Source organism: Eschrichtius robustus, chromosome 2 (assembly GCF_028021215.1).
Source record: "Eschrichtius robustus isolate mEscRob2 chromosome 2, mEscRob2.pri, whole genome shotgun sequence".
In the NCBI taxonomy this organism is placed as follows: Eukaryota; Metazoa; Chordata; class Mammalia; order Artiodactyla; family Eschrichtiidae; genus Eschrichtius; species Eschrichtius robustus.
In genome coordinates, this window is record NC_090825.1 from 76,264,446 (window position 1) to 76,289,318 (window position 24,873).

The 24,873-nt window shown below is 38.7% G+C and overlaps 1 protein-coding gene across 4 annotated transcripts in view; it reads right to left on the reverse strand.

The window, feature by feature from the left end:
• The window catches only part of MCTP1 (multiple C2 and transmembrane domain containing 1), a 550,214-nt gene that overhangs the window by 195,728 nt on the left and 329,613 nt on the right, over positions 1-24,873 (reverse strand). For 3 of the 4 annotated variants that reach the window (XM_068533874.1, XM_068533867.1, XM_068533860.1), the window contains 2 exons: positions 19,839-20,009; positions 17,258-17,388 (listed from right to left, as the gene is read on the reverse strand). In XM_068533874.1, coding sequence (XP_068389975.1) covers positions 17,258-17,388; positions 19,839-20,009 — 302 coding nt within the window. Of the gene's footprint in view, positions 1-17,257; positions 17,389-19,838; positions 20,010-24,656; positions 24,735-24,873 lie in introns of all 4 variants that reach the window. The other variant, XM_068533851.1, reaches the window with a different exon arrangement.

The following is a 24,873-nucleotide window of genomic DNA, read 5'->3' on the forward strand; positions in this document are numbered from 1 at the left end:
TTGGTGCCAGAAGGCAGACAATCTAACTTAATAGCAAACTGTCTTCTAAGGAGAACTGGGAGGGGGTGCATCCAGGTCACCATGTATGGAGTGAAAAAGGAAGTGTGGATTCTCCTCTTTTGTTCAAAGAACAGCTCCCCTTACATCTGTTTTGTATCTGGGTTCCACAAGGAACTCCTGGGTCCTCAGCTGCCTGCTTTGCCTCAGCCTCGACTTTGGCTGGGTCTTTCCAAGGGGCTGCTCCTCATCCCACCACTGTGACCAATCGGCTGGGCTTGAGTCCTCATAGGTCTTCCACCTAGGGCTGGCCTCGGACTGTCCTAACTTTCACTTGCCCAAATGGGCTGAGCACTCCGATTGGCTGCCACTGTGTATCTAGGCCCAACTGCCACATGCCCCAAATTTCTGGCTTCTAAGGCCACTTCTGCACTTGGATAAAAAGCCACACTGTGGAGTATGGGATCTGGCTTCCTGATCAACTGCCAAAGAAACCAGATGAAACAATGCAGAAGTTTTCTCCTTATGGGGTGAACTTAGATCAATGGCATAGGTGATGGGAAGATAACTCCCCATGCCTTCCACCCTCTCACAAACCATTCCAAAGCAGGATTCTCCATATTGCCTATCCACATGTGTCCAAGTGGGCACACCTGCTGGGCAACCACTGTGTCTCTGAAACACAGGGAACATGGCCAGCCTAGTAACATATCACCGTGCATTACTTCCTAGTCTTCCCTGCCTCATGTTCTTTCTCTCACTCTCAGGACCTGGGATTGTACCTCCCAATTAAGTATCAGCACCTAATCCCTGCCTCAAGCTCTGTTTCCTAGGGAACCTGGTCGAAGGCAAAAATTATTGATACAATTCAATCCCCACAGTTACAGATATCCAAAACCCAAACCTGACCATGTCCCACTCCTGGCTCCCCACCACCTATAAAATATCTTAGTAAGGCAATGGGGCACTCCACAACCTACCATCAGCTTGGGTGTCATTTGTTGACTTACACTTACTACTTAAGTAATTCCTGACAGCTTGTAATTCTCCCATCATCCATGCTAGGGCTCACCTCTTTCTTTGTGTTTGTATGAAGCAACCCCTCTGCCTGAGATGATGTATCTACCTATGTTTGCTTGGCTAATTTTTAACTAATTCTCATTGAAATGTCTTTTCCTGTCAATCTCCTGATACACCTCAAGGGCAGGCACCTAGCACAGAGCTGGAATATAGTTGTGCTCTGCAAGTATTAAAGTACTTATGGATGAGGAGACAGAGGCTCAGAGAGGCCAAAATTTTACCCACGGCGACAGTGGCAGAGCCAGGATTAGCATGTGATGTGCTCATGCTACCGTTTCCATATTGTCTTCCCAGAAAGTGGGTTGATTTCTTTCCAACACTAATTCATTCACTCATTCATTAACTATTTATTAAGTACACTGTGTGTCAGGCCTCTGTTAAATTTGGGGGATTCAGCCCTTTCTAAGCCTTCTGGTTTCTCACATCCTTATTTCCAGAACTACCGCAGACCTGGTGCGTTGCTTTTAGTGAAGTTATTTGGCTTCAGAGTTCACATCAGGGGTTCAGAACACCAAAGTTTTAACAAAGGTGAATTATTCATTAGTATTGTGATATCAAGCAAGTTACAAACTTTTTGTGCATCATTTTCCTCGTTTATGCCTTCTCTTTGCATAGAACTGTAAAAACACAGGAATAACAGATGAAAAACTACTTTGAAAAGATGAAAGTACTATGGAACTATAATACGAAGTTTATTATCTCATATGCCTTAGTTTGATATTGTACAATTTTAAAATGTACTGTCTGTTCCGAACTCATCAGTCAATCAATCATCAATAGAAGAATCAAAAGAGACTCAAAACTGAGACTGGAGATCTATTTTCTTTCATTCCACAAATGGGGAAACTGAGGCTCAGAGGAATTAAGTGATGGCAAGGCCTCACATTTACTGACTTCCATAGCAAAGCTTGAAATTCTTTGCACCTTTTAAAAACTATATGCATTACTTAGCCACATGAAAGGAATATATCACATTTATTTGGTGATGCTTTCCCCTAAGTTCAAGGAGAAAAATTTCAGTATTCTTGTCACCTTTTTCTCCCCGCCTTTCCTTCTGCCATGCCTAAACCAGTAACCAATGACAGTTTTACCCAGATGAAACAGTTTTGTGATTAGCACCATTGATGTACACACGGGGTACAGGAAGTAAATGTTAGGCCTATTTGGATGTATTTTTTTAATTTAAAATAGGACAGGATTCAAACTTCATAAATATTTTATATATGCATTAACACTGGTAGCCCATACATCAGATACGTCACATGTGACCTGCAAGTATTTTAAGGGATGAGCAGAAGCTGCATGACATGGAGGGGTTGACAGTGGCCCCTGAACTTGCTGACTGGCTTTCAGTGAACTGCAGTCCATATATGCTCGGTTAGGTGGATTTACAGATTATATCATCCAGTTTTAATCCTCACAAAATGGACAGTGGCTTTAAAAAATCCCAGTAAATTAGGAGGTTGGGATTAACATACACACACTACTATGTATAAAATAGGTAATCAACAAGGACCTACTGTATAGCTCAGGGAACACTACTCATTACTCTGTAATAACCTATATGGGAAAAGAATCTGAAAAAGAATAGATATATGTATATGTATAACTAAATCATTTTGCTGTACGCCTGAAACTAACACAACATTGTAAATCAACTATAGTCCAATGTAAAATAAAAATTAAAAAAATAAAAGATCCCAGTAAAGAAACTGTGGATTGAGTATAATACTAATTGAACAAGCGTAAGTGAACAGAATGATAAACGAGAACACACAGAGTTGACACGTTTACTCCTAGCCCATCTGTCTGTCAGCTACACTCTGATTCTGATTTACAAACCAATAGTGTGGCATAATCAGATCTAGCAAGAATTCAAACAAAATCCAACTTAAAATTATCAGGAAGAATATCTGCAACAAAAATTTACATCTCCTCTAACAAGGAACTTCTAAGTGTGTGTTATGCCCTGAAGTACTAGCTCATGATATTACGAAGCCATCATGATAAGAGGACAATTAAAAATGAAGCCTTCAGGACAGGAAGACAAGCCTCTATAGAATTTCTTTGGTGGGGGGGGGGGGGTCATTTCTAAAAACACATTTTACTAATTTGGACCAAATTTAACAATAAAATTAGGAAGCTTTTTGAGATTTACTGCATGAGAGCTACTTTACGTTAGTGAAACAAACACATAGTATAAGGTCTTATATTACAAATCAATATGATATGTAATTCTTTAGAATCTTTGCATTTTAAAGAATTCAATAGGTAACCACTAATGTGTTTTCAAGTTTCACGATTATGCAGTGTGCACGCCACCTCTGACATTACTAAATGCTAATGCAGTTATTGCCTTTCTGTTGTCAGCAGTTGTCACTGTCCAACTGTCTTTGAGGAGGTGGCTTTATCAGAGCATACTTCTACAAACTTGGGAGCTTCCCCATTCATTGCCTCGAAGGTAAGCTATTTAATATACACACTGTCGTGCATGGAAACTGTCTTTGGAAATGCCTATCGTAGACAAAATACTGCAGTGAGTATAAACTTTCTGAGAAAATCTTCAGAAGAAAAAATAGTAAGCCATGAAAGAAAATGGATTAAAATCTTAATATGTTTGGCTTAGGTTGAGTTTAGGAAAAAACCAAGACAAGAATCAATGACATTCTTTACTGAAATACTGTCTCTCTCCCAAATAAAATACTTCACTCAATCCTTAGTAAGAAAAAATGGTGAAACAGAAAGATTTCGTTAAAAATTCCTTCAGTTTAGAATTTTCTGACTAGTTATCTTTGTGCTTTCAAATTAATAATGAGGCAGGATTGCTCCTACTCTTATTTACATAGGAAGTAGAACAATCATCGTAGTATTTATATCACAAATAATAAACACTGCAAATCAGAATCTATACAGTGTCAAATGCTCAAACGCAATGACCTTCAACTTTAAGAAAACACTAATTTGGTCAACATGCAAAGTCAAAGGCTGTTTTCCTCATTTTCCACACTATACCTGGACAGACATACATGTACTATGTATAGTACATAGTAGGTACTCATTCCACATTCTCTTTCCTTTAACATTAAATATAGAGTCATAGATTTATTTTATGGTTGAAAGCATTTGTTCTTTACCCGGAACTTGCCCATTTGGGATAAACTTTTCTTCTATATTATTAATAAAACTTGTGTTGAAATAGAACTCTCTACTGAAGTTTACATCTATAGCACTTTATTGTCATGGGCAGTACCAATGCCTCGGCCCTGATCACAATGCAACAAATAAAGTTAGTAGTAATCCACTAACCTAAAATATATGTGCCCCAAATCAATGCCACTTTAAAGATAAAAAAGCATTTTGCACACTAATAAATAATGCTATAAATCTTGCTATATTGGATTGCAAATAACTCCGACTGAATGAAATTGCTTGACATGGGATTTACTTACTCTGCACGTTCATAAAAACAACTTGTTCTCTGACAGCACTCATTCTTGGCAATTTACCACAGCTGTCAGCAGACAATTTGTTCAGATTACTGCTCTGCATAAAAGTGTAACAATCATGAGGATTTATTAGCTGATTATCGTAAAGGTGGCAGTCCGTCTTGCCTGCCAAAATGCAGGTGATCAGAAAGTTAAATAATTACACGCAGATTAACATTATTTCACCTTCATTTGAAATCTGTAGTTCAGCGACAGGTAAAATTTGTTGTTCAAACTTGCAGTACGGTGCACACCACCCAAGTGGGTTTATTGACTTCTTGGCACTTTATCGAGCCCATAATGGCTTCAGAACATACTGAATACCAGACCGAGGTGAAAGGGGCACGGACTTTAAGATCAGGAGTCCTGGATTTGAGTCTCAGATCAATCGCCCCAAATTCACACTAGCTGAACAATCTCTAAACCTCCTTTTTTGCTATACCTCTAAACCTGCCTCACTTTTTGCACCGGCAAAATTGGTACAATATGAAGCATACTTGTTACCCCCTAATATTGAACTAATGTATGTAATAATAGTGCCCTATACAGTGTAAATCACTATTATTATTGTTTCTTTCCATTCATGGTAAATTTATTTTTGTGTAAAATTTAACAACCAGATGGCATTAACTCACTTGATATTATAATGGTGAAAAAGTTATAAGTATCTTGGTAAATGCATAGGCTACTTTTTATTCAAATGCAACCATTCAGTATTTTTTAAGTACAAAGATTACTCAGACACCTAGACACTTTAACCCGTTAATTCTCCCTTTTGAATTATATACAAATATCTTTCTTAATTATACTGAAACTTTGTACTTTCCACTAAGGAATGCTGTTCTAATTGCCTTTGCATTAACATCAGGTGTCAAATGCTATATTTATTTAGAGAAGGAAGAGCCATAATGTCCAGTATTCAGTCAAACTTCAGGTATTTAAATTTAAATCCAGCAAATATTTATTAAGCACCTATCACTTGCCACATACTTTAATAGGTATTGAGGATGCCACAATGAACAAAGCACTCAAAAACCCCTGCCTTCATGAAGCTCACATTCAAGTGATGGAAAATACACGATAAAATAAGTAAGTGAAATGCAGAGTATGTCAAATGGTGATTACTTCGATGGAGAAAACAAAGCAGGATAGAAGAAACGTAATGTCAAGGAAAAGAAGTTTCGATTTTAAATAGGGTTGGTATGGCTGTCTCCCTGATGTGACATTTGTGCATAGACCTAAAGAAGGTAAAGAAGCAAGGCAGGTGGACGCCTGAAGAAAGAGTGTCACAGATGGAGGAAAAGATCCTGAGGTGGGAAGGTATATGGTGCACCTGAGGAACAGCAAAGAGGCTGGGACAGAGCAGAGGGAGGGAGGGGCAAAGTAGCAGAAGTTCAGGGCAGAGAGGTCGCAGGGCCAGATCACCAGGAGCATCAGAGGGCTCTGTGAGGACACTGGTTGCACACAGACTGAGATGGGAAACAACTACAGGGCTTCGAGCAGAGGAGTTAAATTCTTTTATTGATGTTATGTGGAAGGAAGAAGAACAGGAGGCTCTTGCCGCTGCCCACATGAAACTGACGGTGGCTTCAACAGGAAACAGAATGATTGAGAGGATAAGGGTGATTTCTGACTATATTCTGAAGGAGAAGTTTGCAAGTTGCTGAATGGACTTGATGAGAATGAAAGAAAAGAATAAAAAATGACTCCAAGATTTTTGGTGTTAGCAACGAATGAGAGAGAATCCTGACGGAGGAGCAGATTTGGGGCGCTGCGGGTGAGAAGTTTGGCTTTGGACCTGCTAAATTGGAGAAGCCTATTAGACGTCCAAATGGAGATTTCAAGCAGGCAGTTGGACGTGGAGTTAAGGAGTGGATCTGTATGTCTGTCGTTGTCAATCTTAGGTGGTATGGAAAGCACAAGAGTGGATGAAGGCACCACGGGGGCAGGTATAGACTGAGAAGATGCCCAGGGAATGAGCTCTGAGGGTCTCCGGAATGAAATCAGGAGGCAAACGAGCAAAAATCTGCGGGGGAGATGAAGAAAGAACATGTGATGAGGTAAGAGGAAAACAGAGCCCTCTGTTCTGGAAGCCAACTGAAAACACCTGTTTTAAGGAGGAAGCTATCAGCCAAGTCCAGCGCGGCTGCTGGATCAGGTAAGATGTAGGTTAAACACTGGCCATTGAATTTAGCAACTTGGTGGTCACAGGTGACCTTGACAAGAGCAGTCTGGGTGAATTGTTGGGGGCAAAAGCCTGACTACGTGGGATCAAGTAAGAATGGGTGTGGGTACTTTTCAGTGTAAAAATAGTTTTCATTGTGTCGGCACTCCAGATTTGCAAGTGGCTCTTTCATTTGTAGCCAGTCTTATCTTTGTAATAAACAAACAAACAAAGCCCTGTTATAGAGTATACACATACAAAAACACATTTCAAAAATCATTATATGTGGGAGACCTTCGAGATGGCGGAGGAGTAAGACGTGGAGATGACCTTCCTCCCCACAAATACATCAAAAATACATCGATGTGTGGAACAACTCCTACAGAACACCTGCTGAACGCTGGCAGAAGATCTCAGACTTCCCAAAAGGCAAGAAACTCCCCACGTACCTGGGTAGGGCAAAAGAAAAAAGAAAAAACAGAGACAAAAGAATAGGGACGGGACCTGCACCAGTGGGAGGGAGCTGTGAAGGAGGAAAGGTTTCCACACACTAGGAAGCCCCTTCGCGGGCGGAGACTGCGGGTGGCGGAGGGGGGGAGCTTCGGAGCCACGGAGGAGAGCACAGCCACAGGGGTGCGGAGGGCAAAGTGGAGAGACTCCCGCACAGAGGCTCGGTGCCGACCAGCACTCACCAGGCCGAGAGGCTTGTCTGCTCACCCGCCAGGGTGGGTGGGGCTGGGAGCTGAGGCTTGGGCTTCGGTCGGATCGCAGGGAGAAGACTGGGGTTGGCGGCGTGAACACAGCCTGAAGGGGGCTAGTGCGCCACAGCTAGCCGGGAGGGAGTCCGGGAAAAGGTCTGGAACTGCCGAGGAGGCAAGAGACTTTTTCTTGCCTCTTTGTTTCCTGGTGCGCGAGGAGAGGGGATTAAGAGCGCTGCTTAAACGAGCTCCAGAGACGGGCGCGAGCCGCGGCTATCAGCGCGGACACCAGACACGGGCATGAGACGCTAAGGCTGCTGCTGCCGCCACCAAAAAGCCTGTGTGCGAGCACAGGTCACTCTCCACACCGCCCCTCCCGGGAGCCTGTGCGGCCCGCCACTGCCAGGGTCCCGTGATCCAGGGACAACTTCCCCGGGAGTAACGCACGGCGCGCTTCAGGCTGCTGCAACGTCAGGCCGGCCTCTGCCGCCGCAGGCTCGCCCTGCCTCCGTACCCCTCCCTCCCCCCAGCCTGAGTGAGCCAGAGCCCCCGAAGCAGCTGCTCCTTTAACCCCAGCCTGTCTGAGCGAAGAACAGACACCCTCAGGCGACCTACATGCAGAGGCGGGTCCAAATCCAAAGCTGAAACCCTGGAGCTGTGCGAACAAAGAAGAGAAAGGGAAATTTCTCCCAGCAGCCTCAGGAGCAGCGGATTAAAGCTCCACAATCAACTTGATGTACCCTGCACCTCTGGAATACCTGAATAGACAATGAATCATCCCAAAATTGAGGCAGTGGACTTTGTGTGATTTTGTCTGTATAGCTTTACTTTTACCATTTGTCCTAGGGTTCTTTCTGCCCGTTTTTTTTTTTTTTTTTTAAGTATAGTTTTTAGCACTTGTTTTCATTGGTGGATTTGTTTTTTAGTTTGGTTGCTCTCTTCTTTCTTTCTTTTTTTAAAATTACTTTGTAATTTTTTATTTTTAATAACATTTTTTATTTTTTAATAACTTTATTTATTTTCTTTCTTTCTTTCTTTTTTTCTCCCTTTTCTTCTGAGCCGTGTGTCTGACAGGGTCTTGCTGCTCTGGCCGGGTGTCAGGCCTGTGCCTCTGAGGTGGGAGAGCAAAGTTCAGGACATTGGTCCACCAGAGACCTCCTGGCTCCATGTAATATCAAACAGCAAAAGCTCTCCCTGAGATCTCCATCTCAACGCTAAGACCCAGCTCCACTCAACGACCAGCAAGCTACAGTGCTGGACACCCTACGCCAAACAACTAGCAAGACAGGAACACAGCCCCATCCATTAGCAGAGAGGCTGCCTAAAATCATAATAAGGTCACAGACACCCCAAAACACACCACCGGATGCAGTCCTGCCCACCAGAAAGACAAGATCCAGCCTCATCCACCAGAACACAGGCACCAGTCCCCTCCACCAGGAAGCCTACACAACCCACTGAACCAACCTTACCCACTGGGGGCAGACACCAAAAACAATGGGAACTACGATCCTACAGCCTACGAAAAGGAGACCCCAAACACAGTAAGCTGAGCAAAATGAGAAGACAGAGAAACACGCAGCAGATGAAGGAGCAAGGTAAAAACCCACCAGACCAAACAAATGAAGAGGAAATAGGCAGTCTACCTGAAAAAGAATTCAGAGTAATGATAGTAAAGATGATCCAAAAATCTTGGAAAAAGAATGGAGAAAATACAAGAAACATTTAACAAGGACATAGAAGAACTAAAGAGCAAACAATGATGCACAACACAATACATGAAATTAAAAATTCTCTAGAAGGAATCAATAGCAGAATAACTTGAGGCAGAAGAATGGATAAGTGAGCTGGAAGATAAAATAGTGGAAATAACTACCACAGAGCAGAATAAAGAAAAAAGGATGAAAAGAATTGAGGACAGTCTCAGAGACCTCTGGGACACTAAACGCACCAACATTTGAATTATAGGGGTCCCAGGAGAAGAAGAAAAAAACAAAGGGACTGAGAATATCTTTGAAGAGATTATAGTTGAAAACTTCCCTAATATGGGAAAGGAAATAGTTATTCAAGTCCAGGAAGCACAGAGAGTCCCATACGGGATAAATCCAAGGAGAAACACGCCAAGACACACATTAATCAAAATATCAAAAATTAAATACAAAGAAAAAATATTAAAAGCAGCAAGGAAAAAACAACAAATAACATACAAGGGAACTCCGATAAGGTTAACAGCTGATCTTTCAGCAGAAACTCTGCAAGCCAGAAGGGAGTGGCAGGACATATTTAAAGTGATGAAAGGCAAAAACCTACGACCAAGAATACTCTACCCAGCAAGGATCTCATTCAGATTCGACGGAGAAATAAAAACCTTCACAGACAAGGAAAAGCTAAGAGAATTCAGCACCACCAAACCAGCTTTACAACAAATGCTAAAGGAAATTCCCTAGGCAGGAAACACAGAGAAGGAAAAGACCTACAATAACAAACCCAAAACAATTAAGAAAATGGTCATAGGAGCATACATATCGATAACTACCGTAAATGTAAATGGATTAAATGCTCCAACGAAAAGACACAGACAGGCTGAATGGATACAGAAATAAGACCTGCACATATGCTGTCTACAAGAGACCCACTTCAGATCTAGGGACACGTACAGATTGAAAGTGAGGAGATGGAAAAAGATATTCCAGGCAAATGGAAATCAAAAGAAAGCTGGAGGAGGAATTCTCATGTCAGACAAAATAGACTTTAAAATAAAGAATATTACAAAAGACAAAGAAGGATACTATATAATGATCAAGGGATCAATCCAAGAAGAAGATATAACAATTATAAATATTTATGCACCCAACATAGGAGCATCTGAATACATAAGGCAAATGCTAACAGCCATAAAAGGGGAAATCAACAGCAACACAATCATAGTAGGGGAGTTTAACACCCCACTTTTACCAATGGACAGATCATCCAAAATGAAAATAAATAAGGAAACACAAGCTTTAAATGATACATTAAACAAGATGGATTTCATTGATATTTTTAGGACATTCCATCCAAAAACAACAGAATACACTTTCTTCTCAAGTGCTCATGGAACATTCTTCAGGATAGATCAGATCTTAAGTAACAAATCAAGCCTTGGTAAATTTAAGAAAATTGAAATCATATCAAGTATCTTTTCCAACCACAACGCTATGAGACTAGATATCAATTACAGGAAAAAAATCTGTAAAAAATTTTAAAAATGGAGGCTAAACAATACACTACTAAATAACCAAGAGGTCACTGAAGAAATCAAAGAGGAAATTAAAAATTCCTAGTAACAAATGACAATGAAAACACGACCACCCCCAAACCTATGGGATGCAGCAAAAGCAGTTCTAAGAGGGAAGTTTATAGCAATACAATCCTACCTCAAGAAACAAGAAACATCTCACATAAACAACCTAACCTTACACCTAAAGCAATTAGAGAAAGAAGAACACCAAAACCCCAAAGTTAGCAGAAGAAAAGAAATCATTAAGATCAGATCAGAAATAAATGAAAAAGAAATGAAGGAAACGATAGCAAAGATCAATAAAACTAAAAGCTAGTTCTTTGAGAAGATAAACAAAAGTGATAAACCATTAGCCAGACTCATCAAGAGAAAAAGGGAGAAGACTCAAATCGATAGAATTAGAAATGAAAAAGGAGAAGTAACAACTGACACTGCAGAAATACAAAGGATCATGAGAGATTACTACAAGCAACTATATGCCAATAAAATGGACAACCTGGAAGAAATGGACAACTTCTTAGAAAAGCACAACCTTCGAGACTGAACCAGGAAGAAATAGAAATTATAAACACACCAATCACAAGCACTGAAATTGAGACTGTGATTAAAAATCTTCCAACAAGCAAAAACCCAGCACCAGATGGCTTCACAGGTGAAATCTATCAAACGCCTTTAGCGAAGAGCTAACACCTATCCTTCTCAAACTCTTCCAAAATATACCAGAGGGAGGAACACTCCCAAACTCATTCTACGAGGCCACCATCACCCTGATACCAAAACCAGACAAAGATGTCACAAAGAAAGAAAACTACAGGCCAATATCACTGATGAACATAGACGGAAAAATCCTCAACAAAATACTAGCAAACAGAATCCAACAGCACGTTAAAAGGATCATACACCATGATCAAGGGGGGTTTATCCCAGGAATGCAAGGATTCTTCAGTATACACAAATCGATCAATGTGATAAACCATATTAACAAACTGAAGGAGAAAAACTATATGATCATCTCAATAGATGCAGAAAAAGCTTTCGACAAAATTCAACACCCATTTATGATGAAAACCCTCCAGAAAGTAGGCACAGAGGTAACTTACCTCAACATAATAAAGGCCATATATGACAAACCCACAGCCAACATCATTCTCAATGGTAAAAAACTGAAACCATTTCCTCTAAGATGAGGAATAAGACAAGGTTGTCCACTCTCACCACCATTATTCAACATAGTTTTGGAAGTTTTAGCCACAGCAATCAGAGAAGAAAAAGAAATAAAAGGAATCCAAATCAGAAAAGAAGAAGTAAAGCTGTCACTGTTTGCAGATGACATGATACTATGCATAGTGAATCCTTAAAGACTCTACCAGAAAACTACTAGAGCTAATCAATGAATTTGGTAGAGTAGCAGGATACAAAATTAATGCCCAGAAATCTCTTTCATTCCTATACACTAATGATGAAAAATCTGAAAGAGAAATTAAGGAAACACTCCCATTTACCACTGCAACAAAAAGAATAAAATAACCTAGGAATAAACCTACCTAAGGAGACAAAAGACCTGTAGGCAGAAAACTATAAGACACTGATGAAAGAAATTAAAGATGATACAAACAGATGGAGAGATATACCATGTTCTTGGATTGGAAGGATCAACATTGTGAAAATGACTATACCACCCAAAGCAATCTACAGATTCAATGCAATCCTTATGAAACTACCAATTGCATTTTTCACAGAACGAGAACAAAAAAATTTCACAATTTGTATGGAAACACGAAAGACCCCGAATAGCCAAAGCAATCTTGAGAAAGAAAAACGGAGCTGGAGGAATCAGGTTCCCTGACTTCAGACTCTACTACAAAGCTACAGTAATCAAGACAGTATGGTTCTGGCAGAAAAACAGAAATATAGATCAATGGAACAGGACAGAAAGCCCAGAGATAAACCCACGCACATATGGTCACCTTATGTTTGATAAAGGAGGCAAGAATATACAGTGGAGAAAAGACAGTCTCTTCAATAAGTAGTGCTGGGAAAACAGGACAGCTACATGTAAAAGAATGAAACTGGAACACTTTCTAACACCATACACAAAAATAAAATGGATTAAAGACCTAAATGTAAGGACAGACACTATAAAACCCTTAGAGGAAAACATAAGCAGAACACTCTATGACATAAATCACAGCAAGATCCTTTCTGACCCACCTCCTAGAGAAATGGAAATAAAAACAAAAATAAACAAATAGGACCAAATGAAACTTAAAAGCTTTTGCACAGCAAAGGAAACCATAAACAAGATGAAAAGACAACCCTCAGAACGGGAGAAAATATTTGCTAATGAAGCAACTGACAAAGGATTAATCTCCAAAATTTACAAGCAGCTCATGCAGCTCAATATCAAAAAAACAAACAACCCAATCCAAAAATGGGCAGAAGACCTAAATAGACATTTCTCCAAAGAAGATATACAGATTGCCAACAAACACATGAAAGAGTGCTCAACATCACTAATCATTAGAGAAATGCAAATCAAAACTACAATGAAGTATCACCTCACACCAGTCAGAATGGTCATCATCAAAAAATCTACAAACAATAAATGCTGGAGAGGGTGTGGAGAAAAGACAACCCTCTTGCACTGTTGGTGGGAATGTAAATTGATACAGCCACTATGGAGAACAGTATGGAGGTTCCTTAAAAAACTAAAAATAGAACTACCATACAACCGAGCAATCCCACTACTGGGCACATACCCTGAGAAAACCATAATTCAAAGAATCATGTACCACAATGTTCCCTGCAGCACTATTTACAATAGCCAGGACATGGAAGCAACCTAAATGTCCATTGACAGATGAATGGATAAAGAAGTTGTGGTACATATATACAATGGAATATTACTCAGCCATAAAAAGAAACAAAATTGGGTCATTTGTAGAGACGTGGATGGATCTGGAGGCTGTCATACAGAGTGAAGTAAGTCAGAAAGAGAAAAACAAATATCACATATTAACACATATACGTGGAACCTAGAAAAATGGTACAGATGAACCAGTTTGCAGGGCAGAAATAGAGACACAGATGTAGAGAACAAACGTATGGACACCAAGGGGGTAAAGCGGTGGGGGCGTGGGGATGGTGGTGTGATGAATTGGGCGATTGGGACTGACATGTGTACACTGATGTGTATAAAATTGATGACTAATAAGAACCTGCTGTATAAAAAAATAAATAAAATTCAAAAATTGAACAAAAAAAAAAGAGAATACAGAAGACCCTGATGACAGTTTTACTCCTGTTACTTTAATCTTAGAACTCAAATTTAATTAGAAGGTAACTATTCTCTTCTAAACTGTTCTAGGACCAAGGGATTCTATTATAATCTGCATTATTTCTACTGTTACCACACAACCTTGACATAAACACATACAGCTCTCTTGCCCACCACTTAGATCTAATAATATATTGTTTTTCAGTGGCAGGATGTGTGTAAAGTACAATTTAGTAAGTATAAAGTCAGATACCAAGAGTTTCTGCTGCTATCTGGCCATCAAGTAGATTGGAAATGATGATATTTGCCAGGGTCATTTCCTTTTTCTGCAACAGGCATCTTTGTTAAATTAGCAGAGTGTACAACAATTTTGTATTGTCCACTTTGCTTATCTCAAAATTCAACAATAAATCCCTTTACTGTGTAAAATGGTTTAAACTGATACTCAAAAGCTGTCCTAGGAGTCTTCTTGTCTACCTGTGCTCTTGTTTACTCTAAAACTTTTTGGCTCAAATTGCTTTCGTAGGCAATTATATTTGGCATATGACCAAATGCAAATGTTTTTTAGTGAGGCTGATGCCAGATAAGTTTTGTTTTGTTTTGTTTTGTTTTAAAGTAGAGGGAAGGATTATTTTATTTATTTATTTATTTATTTATTTATTTTTGGCTGTGTTGGGTCTTCGTTTCGTGCGAGGGCTTTCTCTAGTTGCGGCAAGCGGGGGCCACTCTTCATCGCAGTGCGCGGGCCTTTCACTATTGCGGCCTCTCTTGTTGCGGGGCACAGGCTCCAGACGCGCAGGCTCAGTAGTTGTGGCTCACGGGCCCAGTCGCTCCGCGGCATGTGGGATCTTCCCAGACCAGGGCTCGAACCCGTGTCCCCTGCATTGGCAGGCAGATTCTCAACCACTGTGCCACCAGGGAAGCCCCCAGATAAGTTTTTTATTATATTTAGAAAAAAAGTAACTGGAAATAAAAGTAAGTCATTCAAAATAAATGAGAGGTTTAGAAATCCCTATAATTCTTTAGTGGTAGTATTTGGACTCACCATCCAAGCCAGTTTTAATCCAACCAAGATACTGGGAAGCAGAGCACACAGATTTGCCCATCAAAGCACTGAGGGTGCTGGAGCCCAGGGCTTCTTGATCCTGCTTGCAAGATTGTCCTGTGTAATAGTCGCGGGCATAAAGAACTCATCCAACAACACAGGCAAAGCCCAAGCCAGAAACTACATGCAGGTGGTAAACACCTCCAACAGCTAAAAAAGTAAGAAGGGAGGATACACTTCCAACTAGATGACTAGTTTATTATGAAGGGATATAACCCAGGAATGGCTGGATGGAAGAAATGCACAGGGTAAGGCATGTGTAAGGGGTGTGGAGCTTCCATGCGCTCTCAGGGCACAGCACTCCCCCAGCACCTGCACGTGTTCACCAATCCAGAAGCTCCAAAAATGGATTTCTTCTCTTTTTCCAAACTTCATAAGACCTTCTCAGCTCCCCCAGCTGTCTAGAGCAATCACTATGATCTTCACACCAGCCATTTATCACTGTTCTCTCAAAATTTGCCAAATATGGGAAAACCCATAGAAACGAGATGAAGTAAGATAAACAGGTCCACCTCTCTGCCAAACATTTCTTAAAATAATTAGGCATGCCCTTGAAGAATTTGTAATATTATCAAGTGAGGAAAAGGGAAAGGTCAGTACAAAATGGGCTGAGAAATTTTCATAATTTCCAAATTTGGAGATGCTTTTCAAAGAAAGAAAAATACGTAAAAGGGTATCTGTCATTATGGAAAAAAAACGGAAAAAAGGATAAGAAGGACTTCATGTAATGTGGACCCAGAAGTACAAGAAGCTAGTACATTTCATCAATTACTTTGTTATTATACTATGATAAGCAAGTTTGAATACAAAGTAATGAGATTGAGGTAGCAAGTTACATATGACAGCCATTCTGATTTCCTTGTGGTCACCAAATAGAGCTAATGTTGCTATAAATTATGAAAATGAATTAATTATTCAAGCAATAGCTAGAAAGCATCTACTTGAAAGAGCTCATAGCTTATTGAGGAAGACGGAAACAGACATATATATATAATAAAATGTATTCAGTGTATTAACAGATCTATACTGACACTTAAACCGGTGGTATATCCCAAAGAGAGCAAGGTAGAACTTTAAGAAAACACTGAAAATAGTATTTTACTAGAGGGAAAAAATATGCAGTGAAAGTTTTTCCTCTAAAAAGGATTGAAATGTAATACAGCATTAGCCTGCAGTGGTGTTTTTCTCATTTCATTTTATAAGTAAAATATTAAAGGTTAACTGAAGCTGATCTTTGACCTCTCACTTTATAATACTATGAAGAAAACCATTGTTTAAAACATATTTCTTAGAATAACAAAAGCCAAAGAGACAAATATGTTGGGTTGGATTCCTATTTTTGCTTTTTTAGTGTAAAATTCCCTTTATTATTATTAGTATGTATGCATTTCTTCAGGCTGTATGTTTAGAGACTTGGAAATCATGTCAACTATGATGAAGAAAGAATTTTCTAAACTAACAAATTCTTCTGTACACCGTGTTTTATTTCAGTATTGGCAGGTTTCAATGTGTTTTGCTATAAAGACACATATGTAACTATTGAAAATATAAAAATAGGCTTTAAAGTAAGAAAAAAATTCATATAATTCAAGCAGTCATTCAAAATTACCTTGTCTTTGTGCAGAGATGTCATGTAAGCTTCAGAATACTCTTTTCTTCACCACATTATCAGATTAACCTGCATCTGCCTCACTTACACACTTCCTTCACTGAAACTTGAACTCCTGGGAGATTTATGAACTCCTAGGAGATTATCAAGATTCTCTACCTTGCAGGTAGTTGTATGAAACAATGCATTTTGCGGTCACAATATGCTTTATGAAAAGTAATATTATCTCAGATCACTTTGCAGACTATGAATATGTTCTTTGTTCCTTTTAAGTATCTTATATCAAATGAGATTCCTCTTTCTCAACTCCCGTAACTTTTATGCACAATGTTCCTGACATCTGGAGAAAATTTCTGGATATCAAATTCAGATAGCCTGACCATCAACTGGTCAAAACTGCCACCTACTGGTCAGTCTTCAAATCTATTTTTCAGTTCACCCAAGCACTGCCTTACCATGATAAGATCCCTTGCTTCAAAACAGTAAAGATCAATTAGAATACCAGACTTACAACAAAGCTCATCCTGCCTAGGGTGATCCAAAAATACCAAATTGCACAAACCTGCCAATAAAGTCATCCCTTTTCCCAGCGTCTTTGTCCCATGCAGTGATATCAATGATTCCGCCTCTTTCTTCATAGAGATGAAAATCAAATTGTTCCCTCCACTGAGGATTCAAAGTTTTTGGCATAATCTGGAAAACCAAAAAGTCATTACTGTCTCCTCAATATCAGCCTTAAAAAGTTTAACTTGAGACATAAATCAAACTTTATGTACTATCTAGAAAAGCATGTGAGCTTCTAGAAATGACGGAAATAAGTCATTAGGTCTCAGCATCTTTACTACATATTGTATGAGAGAACCCAAAAGAATGTGTCCTGAAAACCAACAGGCACCCTCGCATTATTTTGAGTAACAGATAACAGATATGAATTACATAGAAAAGGCAAAGAGTCTGTAAGTGAAATAGCTCACTCAGATACTAGCATTTATTTTACATAACCAGTTAATACACAAAGATATAACTCGTAGTCTGTCATCTTATAATAAAGAAAGATGAGGATTCCCAGAGTTTTTTTCCCTCGCTTCCCACACACATAAGAACTGCGAGCTGAATAATGAAGAAAACAGACAATGAAGTTCTGTGGGAGCAAGAAGAAAAAAAAGTAATTTTGGGGTGGTCAGGCAAACTTTTACCTTAAAATTATAGCACTGATGTATCATCCCAATTTTATACATGGAGAAACTGAGACCTGAGGTTTAAGTGACCCACCTACAGTCATTAGGATTTAGTAGCTAGACTCTAACTCAAGTCTTTTATTAGAGCTTCAGATCTCTTTCCCCAAAGCACTATGCCAAAAATGTTTGTGAATTAATATGAACATGTGTGTGTATAATCTCCACGTCGCATATATAAGAAAGATATCTGACATGCAATTTTGTAACTTCAAGTATTCAGATAAGACACCTGGTGGAAACAATGAATCAAGTGACTCATACTGATGTGTTTTAAAATTTCATTCACCATTGAGTTAGACCACATTCATATTTGTTTCCCTACTCTTTCTTTTTAGCAGGAGGGCATGTAGCGGCCTTTTCTCTTTTTAATGTATGAGAGACAGATCTTCAGATGTAAAGGCTTTGAAAGCAATGAAGTATGTTATGTGCAAAGGTAATGCAAATGAATCACAATTTTTAAAGTTCATAATCTGAAATTAATCAGCAATAGATCATGGAAAGAAAGAGCAAAGAGAGACACATGTCCATAGCTGGGTTTCATGTTTCATACCTAAAGAGCAGAACTATAAAAATAAGTAATGTTTTAAGCCTACCAGAACACGGAAATAATGTTAATTGATAAAAGACAAGATAGAAGTGGTCACAGGTACCTATTTTTGGAATCAGTAGTTTCTTTAAAATGTTATTATTAAGCCCATGGCAGAAAAAAAAGACGACACTGGATGGATGGTATGACAATTCAAATGTCTCATAATTGGGTTCAGATGAACTCCTTCAGTATTTTGGGGAGTGGTCTGTCTTACTTATTTGGCCAAAAAAGAACTTAAGCTTTCAGTTTTCTTTTTTAGGATTGTCTTCCCTATATGATTTCCTATAGGTCAGAAGTGATGCCTTCCCCTTTGATGTGGGCACTTAAGAAGGTAACCAATCAGCCTGCTAAGAAATCACCTCTGTGACAAGATGGGTGTAATCAGTTGTCCCAAGCTGTCAATGGATACCAGCTATAGAAGCTGACCATGAAAGAGGCTGTATTTGGATACAACACAGATAAATGTAACTATCACTATATAACCATGACTACTATGACCTTTACTAATTATTATTATTTTTGTTAATAATATGATAGTGATATGAATATTTAATATAATATGTTATTACTAATAATACAAGTGTTATTACATAATATACTTACTACTGCGGCTACTCTTCCTCTTCCTTCCGCTACTACCGTTTATTGAGTATTTATTATGGGCAAAGCAATATTCTAAGCCCTTTACATGCATGACTTATATATTCAATCTTCTCAGTAGCTTTATTAGGTAGGCATTATTTTAATTCTCATTCTCACAGACGGGGAAATGGGGGTATGGAGAGGCAAAGTAACTTGTGCCATGGCACACTGCTGTAGTGGCAGCAGGACCTTGGCCCTCTGTTTTCTAAATAAATTTTTAAAACCTTGCAATCTGCACTGGTGCAAGTCAGTTTGAAAAAAGGGTTCAGAGTAATGCACAAATATTTTTCATACATGTCAAATAGTGCTATTTGTAGTACTTGTACTAGTACTAGATGCAGTAATAATAGTAGCCAACATTCTTTGAGCACGTTATGTGCCCGGCGTTGACTTAGGTTTGCTACGGCTTTTTTTTTTTTTAAAGAGATAGTTCCTAGTATTATTCCGTGTGATAGGTGAAGAAACTGAGACATAGAGAAATAGTTTACCAAAGGTCACACAGTACAAAAAGTAAGAAATGCAATACAATTGTTAGTACTGTTGCCTGACATGATGTTGAAAAGTAGTTCTGTAAAGCATTAAAAAAGTGTCTAGTGTTTTCACGTCTCAGAGCACGGCTATTAACCAACCACTGCCTTCCAAGCACTGATGGGAACACGAAAGAGATAGGTCACCTTGCTCTTGTACTTCTGATGCCCAAGCCGGAACTTCACATAGGGGTCACTCAACCCATTTGAATCCATCGCCTTGAGGTCTCGCCCCTCAATCAATGTGATGCTGACTATTCCTCTCCAAAGATGTGGTTTTCTGTGTACGTCTGACAGACGTAAACTTTGGGTCTGAAACTTGTGGCAAAGGAAAACAGAATTAGCTTACTGTGTTTTAAACCAAAATACCACATTTGGCATTACCCTTTCCTCTGTTGTTATAGTTTTTCAAAAATAAAAAATAGGCAGTTACAATTTTAAAAAATAAAAACAATTAATAGATTATTAGTTATTATACAAATATTGATAAATATGAAATTATCTCATAAATTTAAGGTTGTTGTGTAAAAGAGGTGTGTGCTCAAAATAAAGTCTACTTTTTCAACTCTTAAAATTACATGTAGATATTTTAAGATTACAGAATATTTGCATATGTGTCAAATATGCCTGTCTAAATATGTATAAATAAATATAAATGTAAAGGCCTCATCCACACTGTGATATGTAATTTTTAATTAGTAACAGTTTTTCTGCTGCTTCAAAGTTTTTATTATGAAAAATCATAATAAACACATCTAGCATTTGTCAGTAACAGTTTTTGAAAATCTTTTTTCGTGTTACAAGTGGATTTTACAGGCGGTTTTTAGTTCTAAGATTAGTTTTAAGTTCTATTCAGACAATTAAAAAACTTTTTTATTGCCGCAGTAAGAGATAACTGAGTTTCAGCTCTCTAAAAAACTACTTAAGGTACCACAGAACAGAGAAAAGTCAATATGCCCTCCCAAGATAGCTTGCTTATGCCTGAAACTTGCATCACAAATTTTAAAAATGACATATGTGATTTATATTGGCAGGTATGTTTCTGGATTTAGTTCTCTAGTATTTGAACATTTTCTTTTAGAACTTTTAATTGCTCAATTCTAAGCCACAGTACTCAAGCCAGTGAACAAACTCAGAATTTTTAAAAATCAGCAAGTCTAAAAATGCCATGTAATCTCTTGAACTAAATAGCATATAAAACAAGCCAGAGAAAGTAGCTAAAATGTTAAAGATCTTTTCAATCTGGATTCTGAACCAAGGTGTATTATAAAAATTGCTGTTTGTTTTTTTTTTATGTTGTCAAGCACGTTTTCTTCACTTATAGTGATTTCATGAAGAAATTCAATGTTTCTCTCAACCTCAGAGTACTCCACTTCTAAATTATGGATTAGCTCTACTTTTGGCCTAATTCTTTCCACACTAAAGTGATAGTCTGTTTTGTATAACTCCCCCTCCCACTTTGAATTCTTACTTTTTCCCCATACCATAATAATGGCATAGCCATTTTTTACCTATCATCAAAAGTCATGCATTTCAGGATGCTTCTCAGGAAAATGAAAACTATATTCTTCAAAAGATAATACTTTTAATATTTGAACATGTCCATGGAAATCCTTCTAAATCACATTGCATTTCCCTGCCTTGGTGATCAGTAAATTTTAAACACCACTTCTTGGTGGCTCTGCCTTATTAATATCAATGCAGGACTTTGCCTACACATGCCTACACATCCCTCACCTCTGTGAGCCCAAGAGCAGTGTCACCTGTGTTCTGAAGAGAAGCCAAGGTTACAGGGAACACCTGTAACTTCCACAGGACTCCATACCCCACTTCAGTGAAGCCCCTCTGCTCCCATCTGTTTTATATCAATACTTTGGGTTTCCACATTGATTTTGTTTGAGCCAAGGATTTCTCAGATTAAAATAATTGTTTAGAATTCATTGCATCAAATAATTTTCAAGTTTTTTTTTTGGTTCTAAGATTTCATGCTACTTACTTTATATAATGCAGCAATCAATTTCAGTGCCTATCTTATCTATCTGACAACTGCTGCTCTTGAGACTACAACAGCAGACTCTAGAGAATCAGGTTCTCAACTATGCGTCTGAAACTTTTGTTAAGGGGTATGAATGGCAAAGAAGGAAAACAAATTTTTGGCAAGTAAGAAGAAATAATTATCTTAGGGAAGACTAAGGAGTTAAAAACTACCCATTTATATAGAGCTTTAGACTTTGAAAGTGCCTATATATACATTACAGAATTTGGTTTCCACTAAAACCCTATGAAGTAGGAAGGCAAGTTCTGCTATTTCCATTTTACTGATGAGGAATTTGAGGCTCCAAGTGGCTGGGCTAATAGATGATGGATATGGGACCAGAACCCAGTATTTCTGACCTTTATTCCTGAGCTTCTTCCAATATTGGTCTTTAGGGCAGAGACTCTCCCCGAGGCTTCAAAGTAGTCATGATTTAAGTATAATGTTGCTAAAGGGTACTCTTCAGTTAGGTGAGTTGCTTATATTTGAAATGACATTCCGGTCTACATTTTCCTACATAGCTAATACATGACATCACCTTCTACTTCTCTGTCATATGAGCACATATATTCATACTTACAACATTCCAGCTTGCAGATGGATATACTTAATGACATTTCCTACACACTCTAGCAGCACCAGTCATACACTGCACTCATCAAATAACAGTTGGGTACAATCTAGGTTACACAGCAACTTCGGTTAGCAATGCCGAGTTAGGTTCTTGAATGGTCCCATGTCTGAAACCCTTACTTGTTCACTCCTCCTCCCATTTTTCACATGAGAACAAGAATTTTACTTTTAAGATGAGAAGGAATGCTTTCCATGGGATCCTTCGTGCTTTCACAGAAACAGAATGAACTTAATGGAGGCTTTACCTAGTGCCACTAGTTGTTACCAAATGCTTTTCTATAACCTGGAGGAACATTCCCAAAGCGACTTGGGAAGCTAAGAGGTGGGGGGTGGAGGAGGGGAGAATATTTCTTAACAAAAACAGGGCTAGTGATTGTGGAAATTAAGGTGACCTGTATAAAAGGCTAAAAGGAAAACAAAGGTTGGGTTCTAAAAATGTACCAACCAAATATCATTTTTTAAAGTGATGTTTTTTCAATCTATTTTTGTTAAAATGGTACTCTTCTAAAAAGAGACTTCATAATTCAGCTGTGATTTGACCAGCTACATAGTCACGAAACAGAAAAATATTTAGTCTGAGTGTGAAGAATAGGAACTTGAAATAAAATTATAAGGTAAAGGGGGAAGATATAAAACTTAGGCTACCAACAGGAGAAAAGACAAGGGCTTAGCATAAATGTCTCCTTGCATCTTTCTAGCAATTTCTGACTATGTGACTTGGGCACACTGCTCCCTCTCTGGGCCTCAGTTTTCTTATCTACAGTTTCCAGACAGTACACCAGGCCCCCATGTACTAAGAGCACTGCTCTGAGTGTGTGTGAGGGGGTTGGTCAGGGGGGTGTGTTGGGGGTCTGAATGGAAAAAAAGTATATACCATAAACAAAGAAGATTTAATCCCCTTAAGACAGCTATTACTAAACTTACTTTTTAAATCAAAGTTTTGGGGAACTCATTGGGGAACAAGTAGAATTCCACAACTAAAACAAACAAACTTTGAAAAGCACTAGCGTTAATGCTCCCCAACATAGCTTCTGAGTAACTTGCTGTTCTGGTTAAAGTGTCCTTCCTCTGTATAGCAAAGTTCTCCAAGTACGGTCCACAGAGCAGTGGCGTCAGTGTCACCCAAGGAACTTGTTAGAAATTCAGATTCTTTAGCCCCATCCCAGACCAACGGAATCATCAGCTCTGGATGCGGGGCCCACTGCTCTGGTTTAACCAGCCCTCCCTGGAGAGGGCTCTGATGCGTACTCAAGTATGAGACCACCAGCCCCCGCCCCTGCTTTAAAAGTTCTAAGGTGCATGCACACTGGTCTTCTCCTATGTTCTAATAACTAGTATTAATTACTATAATTGTAGACATCATCCACTCTCTGGCATGGATACTATATATGCTAATTAAAGTCCTTCTTTAGTTCTGCTTCCTAATTTACTGATGAGGAAAGCACATTGGCCTGGATATTTGGAACATTTAAAGAGAGAAATAGGAGGCCATTGAAAAATTATGTGGTTTGTTTAATTTATTATTTCCTTTGTTAATGATTTTTCTAATAGGATGTATCTAAACAATTAACTGAATAATTGATAATCGGTCAACCAAAAATTACTTATTGAGCACCTAAAGGGCAAGGAGTGTTAAATACATCCAAGAAATCCCTCAATAAAATTAACATATTACAGTTGGTACTTAGTCATCTAAGGTAATGTTTTCAACTATGTCCTTGTTGAAACAGGAGGGAAAGAAAAAAGAAGGGAAGAATAAAAAGGAAAAGCAACCCAGCTTCGAAGCAAAGAGCCAACTCCACAAAAGGAAGAAGCACTCTTTGAACTTTTAAAGCAGGAATTCCCCAGTTTTAATGGGCAATTTGTTGAAATCGCCAGGCCTGATCCTCCAGGATATTCAGTTCTTGTGGGCAGAGATGCACGTGTTTCTCCAACATGTGCCCCATGTGGTTCTCATGCACATTGAAGTTTGAGATCCACTCTCATAAGGAATATTCATCCAAGTTCAGATTTAATAAAGAATATCACGATACCAGGTAATAATATAAATTTCAAAGTCTCAGGTAATTAGTCAAAGACATGTATCTTTAGTAAGATTTTAGAATTAGTGAGCTGGCATTTTAAACAGAATATTAGTTTATGTACATTATTCCTTGAAAACGAATTCAAGATTTCAATCCCTTTTCGTATACATAAAAGACGTTAGGATAGGGAATGGTTTTCAGAAGAGTAAGTCAGCCATGAGAGTTCACAGCTCATGCAAGCTCAGAAAACATAAGCAAACTGGTGGAACTTACTTGTGCATTTTGGTAATGAGCATTCTGAAGCTCTGCTCTGCAGAAGCCCAGGACAGGAAAAGCAGTCCTGCCGCATGTCTGGATGGAAATGAATGATCAGAGCTGTATGGGAAATCTTTGGGCAACTATCAACACCTCATGTCAATCAGAGTTTAGCATCACTCTTTAAAAAATATTTGAAAAAAATATGTATTTGCTTCTCAAGTCACTGTCAGAA